General features: G+C 46.3%; 1 protein-coding gene across 1 annotated transcript; it reads right to left on the minus strand.

Annotated features, from left to right (window-relative positions):
• Nucleotides 1-8: 8 nt before the first annotated feature.
• Nucleotides 9-6775, minus strand: LOC117440658 (post-GPI attachment to proteins factor 2-like; the record flags this gene model as incomplete). The annotated part of the gene is made up of 5 exons (XM_034076892.1): nt 6659-6775; nt 5584-5752; nt 4122-4371; nt 2006-2112; nt 9-544 (listed from the first exon to the last, which is right to left on the minus strand). Coding segments are annotated over exons 2-5 (1061 nt in total), but the record flags the coding sequence as incomplete, so codon positions are not given.
• Nucleotides 6776-7372: the final 597 nt, after the last annotated feature.

The raw sequence follows: 7372 nt of genomic DNA on the forward strand, positions 1-7372 counted from the left end.
TAACGGACTTTATGGCTGTCAGGCAGTTGGTAACGGACTTTATGGCTGTCGGGCAGTTGGTAACAGACTTTATGGCTGTCAGGCAGTTGGTAACAGACTTTATGGCTGTCAGGTAGTTGGTAACAGACTTTATGGCTGTCAGGCAGTTGGTAACGGACTTTATGGCTGTCAGGCAGTTGGTAACAGACTTTATGGCTGTCAGGTAGTTGGTAATGGACTTTATGGCTGTCAGGCAGTTGGTAAGGGACTTTATGGCTGTCAGGCAGTTGGTAATGGACTTTATGGCTGTCAGGTAGTTGGTAACAGACTTTATGGCTGTCAGGCAGTTGGTAACAGACTTTATGGCTGTCAGGCAGTTGGTAACGGACTTTATGGCTGTCAGGCAGTTGGTAACGGACTTTATGGCTGTCAGGTAGTTGGTAACAGACTTTATGGCTGTCAGGTAGTTGGTAACAGACTTTATGGCTGTCGCATCATTTGGTTCAGCCGATATAGATAATTGTGTATCATCCGCATGGCTGTGGAATCCATACCATGCTCTCTGCTGATGCGGCCGAGCGGTAACACATAGAGAGAACAGAGTAATGGACCTATGCAGCTGCCTTGTGGAACCCCGTAGCGGCTCTCATGTTTCTCTGATGACCTCCTGGACTAATACAGAACATCCTTCCTCTGCTATGTGTTTGGATCCAGTTCAGCACGCAGCCAGAGAAACCAATAAGCTTTCAAGTGGATTTATTCGGATGCTGTGATCGATAGAGCTGCACTGAGATCTAATAGGATAAGGATGGAGATGTTATTTGCATCAGAGTTGAGTCTGAGGTCACTGATTACCTGTGAGTGCAGTGGTATCTCCTGAAGCCTGACTGAAACACTTCTCAGATGTTGTTTTCTTTGAGAGAGGAATTGATCTGGACTGAGACAATTCTTTCCAATATGTGACTGATAAAGGTAGATTTGATATTGCTCTGTGTTCTTATCCAGTTTAGGTTTCTTTAACCCTTTGGAGTCGACCGTCACGCCGCGTGATCAGATCACATGACCTGTTCAAGCCGGTGCCGCATAAAAACAACAGTCCGGACGACATTGCAGTGTGTTTCTGTCGAAAGTACTGTCTTGAAACGATACCCCAGTCTTTGTTTCATGCAGAAAGACCCAGTGAACACGGAGATACGATGATATAAAGTTAATACATTTCAGAAGTATGAAAAATGGAAGCACATGTTTGAATATCTTTGCCGTATTTGATCATTTTACGAAACGGAAAATACTGGAAACCCTAGATCCTGCTCAACAGGATGTATATGTGTATTCAGGGAAGACGCCAGTTTTAAGGGATGTGTTTATAATGTCCAGGACCGGACTGGAGACGCTCTCAAACACTCTTTGCTTGTGTCCATGCAGGAGGTTGTGTCGTGCGGCTCGGATGGAGCAGAGATCGGGGCTTGATTCTGGCCCTTAAGGAGGTCGAGAGCGCGTGACTGATGTTTGCTGTTCGTAGAACCTCTATCATTTGGGCGAAGTCCGTCCGATGCTAAGCGGTTCCCACCATTCCAGAAAATATTGAAATGGTCAATGAATGTGAGTTTGTGTGAGCGACAGCCAGCAGTCGACTGGATGGCTCTTTCGCTCTACGATAGCAAGCCACCGCCCCCTGAAGGACACATGCTGGCGTTCGGTCAGCGTGCTCAGCAGCTTGGTGACGTGTGAGGCACCAGTTCCTTTGAGCAGGATGTCCAACGAGCCAGATGTCTGATATCCTAAATACATACTGAATGTTTCTAACAGACAAAGGATGGAGGTGTGTGTGTGTGTGTGTGTGTGTGTGTGTGTGTGTGTGTGTGTGTGTGTGTGTGTGTGTGTGTGTGTGTGTGTGTGTGTGTGTGTGTGTGTGTGTGTGTGTGTGTGTGTGTGTGTGTGTGTGTGTGTGTGTGTGTGTGTGTGTGTGTGTGTGTGTGTGTGTGTGTGTGTGTGTGTGTGTGTGTGTGTGTGTGTGTGTGTGTACCTCTGAGTGAACGTAGTGTCTCCTGATGACCATCCACAGTCTGCAGGTGATCAGCATGTGCAGCAGAGAGCTTCCCATGAACACAGCGAAGCCGTACTTATGAACATCTGGAGAGAGAGAGAGAGAGCTCGTTAACATCTGGAGAGAGAGAGCTCGTTAACATCTGGAGAGAGAGAGAGCTCGTTAACATCTGGAGAGAGAGAGAGCTTGTTAACATCTGGATAGAAAGAGCTCGTTAACATCCGGAGAGAGAGAGAGCTCGTTAACACCTGGAGAGAGAGAGAGAGCTCGTTAACACCTGGAGAGAGAGAGAGCTCGTTAACATCTGGATAGAGAGAGCTCGTTAACATCCGGAGAGAGAGAGCTCGTTAACATCTGGAGAGAGAGAGAGAGCTCGTTAACATCTGGAGAGAGAGAGAGAGAGCTCGTTAACACCTGGAGAGAGAGAGAGCTCGTTAACACCTGGAGAGAGAGAGCTCGTTAACACCTGGAGAGAGAGAGAGCTCGTTAACACCTGGAGAGAGAGAGAGCTCGTTAACACCTGGAGAGAGAGAGAGCTCGTTAACATCTGGAGAGAGAGAGCTCGTTAACACCTGGAGAGAGAGAGCTCGTTAACATCTGGAGAGAGAGAGAGCTCGTTAACACCTGGAGAGAGAGAGAGAGCTCGTTAACATCTGGAGAGAGAGAGAGCTCGTTAACACCTGGAGAGAGAGAGAGCTCGTTAACACCTGGAGAGAGAGAGAGCTCGTTAACACCTGGAGAGAGAGAGAGAGCTCGTTAACACCTGGAGAGAGAGAGAGAGAGCTCGTTAACACCTGGAGAGAGAGAGAGAGCTCGTTAACATCTGGAGAGAGAGAGAGAGCTCGTTAACACCTGGAGAGAGAGAGCTCGTTAACACCTGGAGAGAGAGAGAGCTCGTTAACACCTGGAGAGAGAGAGAGCTCGTTAACACCTGGAGAGAGAGAGCTCGTTAACATCTGGAGAGAGAGAGCTCGTTAACACATGGAGAGAGAGAGCTCGTTAACACCTGGAGAGAGAGAGAGCTCGTTAACATCTGGAGAGAGAGAGAGCTCGTTAACACCTGGAGAGAGAGAGAGAGAGCTCGTTAACACCTGGAGAGAGAGAGAGAGCTCGTTAACACCTGGAGAGAGAGAGAGCTCGTTAACACCTGGAGAGAGAGAGCTCGTTAACATCTGGAGAGAGAGAGAGCTCGTTAACACCTGGAGAGAGAGAGAGAGAGCTCGTTAACACCTGGAGAGAGAGAGAGAGCTCGTTAACACCTGGAGAGAGAGAGAGAGCTCGTTAACACCTGGAGAGAGAGAGCTCGTTAACATCTGGAGAGAGAGAGAGCTCGTTAACACCTGGAGAGAGAGAGAGCTCGTTAACATCTGGAGAGAGAGAGAGCTCGTTAACACCTGGAGAGAGAGAGAGATCGTTAACATCTGGAGAGAGAGAGAGATCGTTAACATCTGGAGAGAGAGAGAGCTTGTTAACACCTGGAGAGAGAGAGAGAGCTCATTAACATCTGGAGAGAGAGAGAGCTCGTTAACACCTGGAGAGAGAGAGAGAGAGCTCGTTAACATCTGGAGAGAGAGAGAGCTCGTTAACATCTGGAGAGAGAGAGAGCTCGTTAACATCTGGAGAGAGAGAGAGCTCGTTAACACCTGGAGAGAGAGAGAGAGCTCGTTAACATCTGGAGAGAGAGAGCTCGGTGGAGGACACTTACTGTATGTCTCCGTGGAGGACACTTACTGTACGTCTCGGTGGAGGACACTTACTGTACGTCTCCGTGGAGGACACTTACTGTACGTCTCGGTGGAGGACACTTACTGTACGTCTCCGTGGAGGACACTTACTGTACGTCTCGGTGGAGGACACTTACTGTACGTCTCCGTGGAGGACACTTACTGTACGTCTCGGTGGAGGACACTTACTGTACGTCTCGGTGGAGGACACTTACTGTACGTCTCCGTGGAGGACACTTACTGTACGTCTCCGTGGAGGACACTTACTGTACGTCTCTGTGGAGGACACTTACTGTATGTCTCTGTGGAGGACACTTACTGTACGTCTCCGTGGAGGACACTTACTGTACGTCTCTGTGGAGGACACTTACTGTATGTCTCCGTGGAGGACACGTATGTGAGCAGCAGCAGCCCCGTGTTCTCCGTCAGGCTGCAGATCAGGTTGAGGACGCTCAGCAGCTGCTCGAGGGGGCGCGAGCTGAAGCGTCCTCGGTAGAAACTGAAGTATGCTGCGGAGACTAGGAAGCGAGGCGCCGAGTGGAGCCCGATGCACGAGCGCCAGATGTAACGTTCAGGGACCCTGCTGATGGCCGAGCTGATGGACGGGAGGTAGTTCGATACCTGGGGGGGACACAATCAGAGACGTTAGAGTACTCACATCCTTTCCTCAAGTAAAAGTACACACATCCTGTACTCAAGTAGAAGTACACACATCCTTTACTCAAGTACAAGTATCCTTTACTCAAGTACAAGTACACACATCCTTTACTCAAGTAGAAGTACACACATCCTTTCCTTAAGGAGAAGTACACACATCCTTTCCTCAAGTACAAGTACACACATCTTGTACTCAAGTAGAAGTACACACATCCTTTACTAAAGTACAAGTACTCACATCCTTTACTCAGGTAGAAGTACACACATCCTGTACTCAGGTAGAAGTACACACATCCTTTACTCAAGTACAAGTACACACATCCTTTCCTCAAGTAGAAGTACACACACCCTTTACTCAAGTAGAAGTACACACATCCTTTCCTTAAGGAGAAGTACACACATCCTTTCCTCAAGTACAAGTACACACATCCTTTACTCAAGTAGAAGTACACACATCCTTTACTCAGGTAGAAGTACACACATCCTGTACTCAGGTAGAAGTACACACATCCTGTACTCAGGTAGAAGTACACACATCCTTTACTCAAGTACAAGTACACACATCCTTTCCTCAAGTAGAAGTACACACATCCTTTACTCAAGTAGAAGTACACACATCCTGTACTCAAGTAGAAGTACACACATCCTTTACTCTAGTAGAAGTACACACATCCTGTACTCAAGTACAAGTACACACATCCTTTACTCAAGTAGAAGTACACACATCCTTTACTCAAGTAGAAGTACAGATACTCGTGTTTAAAAGTACTCTGGTGAAAATAGAAGTACTGACTAAACTTCTTTACTCAAGTCAAAGTAAAGAGGCTTTGAAGTGTCCTTCAGTATAAAGTACCCATAGCTAGCAGCTGCTTTAAAGAGTACCTGACCTCCCTTTATATCAATAGAACAATAATGTCATTGTTAGCTAATGAATGTTTCCATGGTGACCAACGGCAACATGACAACGTTTCCATTGGTCCCTCTTCTTTAGAGAAGACCAGGAAGTGATGGATACACGGATCGTGTTCCAACCAATAGGCACGCAGTGACTCTACAGAATAATGACCACGCACCAACACACATTCAGACTAAAGGAACCAGCTGTGTGTGTGTGTGTGTGTGTGTGTGTGTGTGTGTGTGTGTGTGTGTGTGTGTGTGTGTGTGTGTGTGTGTCACCTTGCAGTGTGTGTAGGTGGCGTCCTCGTAGTGGTAGAGGATGGAGGTGAAGAGGCAGGCGATGAGTCCGGTGAGCGGCAGCAGAACCGTCGCCACGGCGAAGCTGGTGAAGGGGACCCGGATCAGAGGGCGGTCCCGATCCAGACTGCTGTACGGGCCCTGCAGCATCCTACACACACACACACACACACACACGCACACACACACACACACACACACACACACACACACACACACACACACACACACACACACACACACACACACACACACACACACACACACACACGCACACACACACACACACACACACACACACACACACACACACACAGAGTTATTAGAATACACACACCTCCATCCTTGTTATTTCATTGTGGTGCCTGAACACGCTGCTGTCACCAGTGTGCAATCAGTAAAGTATCCTGTGGCCCAACCCTCTTCTTCTTCTTCTTCTTCTTCTTCTTCTTCTTCTTCTTCTTCATTCAAATTAAAGTAGTAAAAATAGCCATTGCTCAACAAATATTTAAAAATAAAAAATAAAAGCAGCAAATCGTCACATTTAAGAAGCTGTGACATTTCCTCTTAATGCACTCAGAGTTTGAGTTACTTATATTTATATATATATATGATGTTGGAGGGTTTAAGTTATTCCTCAAAATCTGGATTTATAAATACTAAATAAATCTGTTAAATAAATGCAGTATAAAGTCACTCTGATTATAATTATTGCATTAAAGTATTCTCATCAGAATATAGTGAAAGACAGTGAAAGTAGTCGTTGTGCAGATTGGTCCATCTCAGAATAATATATATGATGTGTTTTAGCAGCTCAGAAGCCTCCAGAGGCCTCCAGAGGCCTCCAGAAGCCTCCAGAGGCCTCCAGAAGCCCTGAGAGCCGGCTCTATCGTCTGATACACAGCGAGTAAACAAAGAAAGCAACAACAACAACAGTGAATGGAGGTGAATCAGAAGCTAAAGCTAGCTGTATCTCCTGGACCTGAGACTCTGCTCGCTGAGTTTCTGGCTTTAAAACAGAAGCGGTTCTTTGAGCAACAGGCGTAGAAACACTCACCTTTACAGCTCCCGAGGCTTCTCGGTGATCTAGCCCTCTTTAGCCCTCTTTAGCTCGGGTTCAAAAGAGCTAATCCGTTTAGCTCGTTTTTTCCTGATGAGATTTAGCCACGCCCACTTCCGCATTAGCGTAACTCTGCGTGATTGCGTCATTAAGGTAAACGTCGCTTTCCTTTCTTTCACGTGTTATTTTACACTAAAACAATTCCACTGGATTGTGTCGGTGTCGCTCACACGAGGCACATTCCATCAATGTGTGTTTCTAAAGATGTGTTGTCTTTCTAGTGATCTCAATAAGCTTCCTACTCATTGATTAGTGATCACTGTTTACCATGGGCGGAGGAAGCATCCTGGATGTGGGGGGGACATTTTGTACGGGGGGGTTTGGGGATCCCCCCCACGAAAAAAAAATATAGATTTCCTGTATTCTGGTGCATTCTAACAGGCGGTTTGATGCTTCTATGTGGCTACACTAGCATGAGGGAAATGATGGGTACATTTTGTAATTTCATCCAGTCGTAAAGAAAGGAAACATATTTGATTATTAATTCAGAGCCGTCTTTGAATTAATAAAAAACAGTTTAAATGCCATTTTTTGTACATTTATATACAACAATAAATATGTGTGAGTGCATTGAGAGATATTGTTGTGGAGAGTCATTTATATATAAATCGCAAAATACATTTGTGAGTCCTTCTGTGAGCATTTATTAAC

Source organism: Pseudochaenichthys georgianus, unplaced genomic scaffold (genome assembly GCF_902827115.2).
Source record: "Pseudochaenichthys georgianus unplaced genomic scaffold, fPseGeo1.2 scaffold_1105_arrow_ctg1, whole genome shotgun sequence".
In the NCBI taxonomy this organism is placed as follows: domain Eukaryota; kingdom Metazoa; phylum Chordata; class Actinopteri; order Perciformes; family Channichthyidae; genus Pseudochaenichthys; species Pseudochaenichthys georgianus.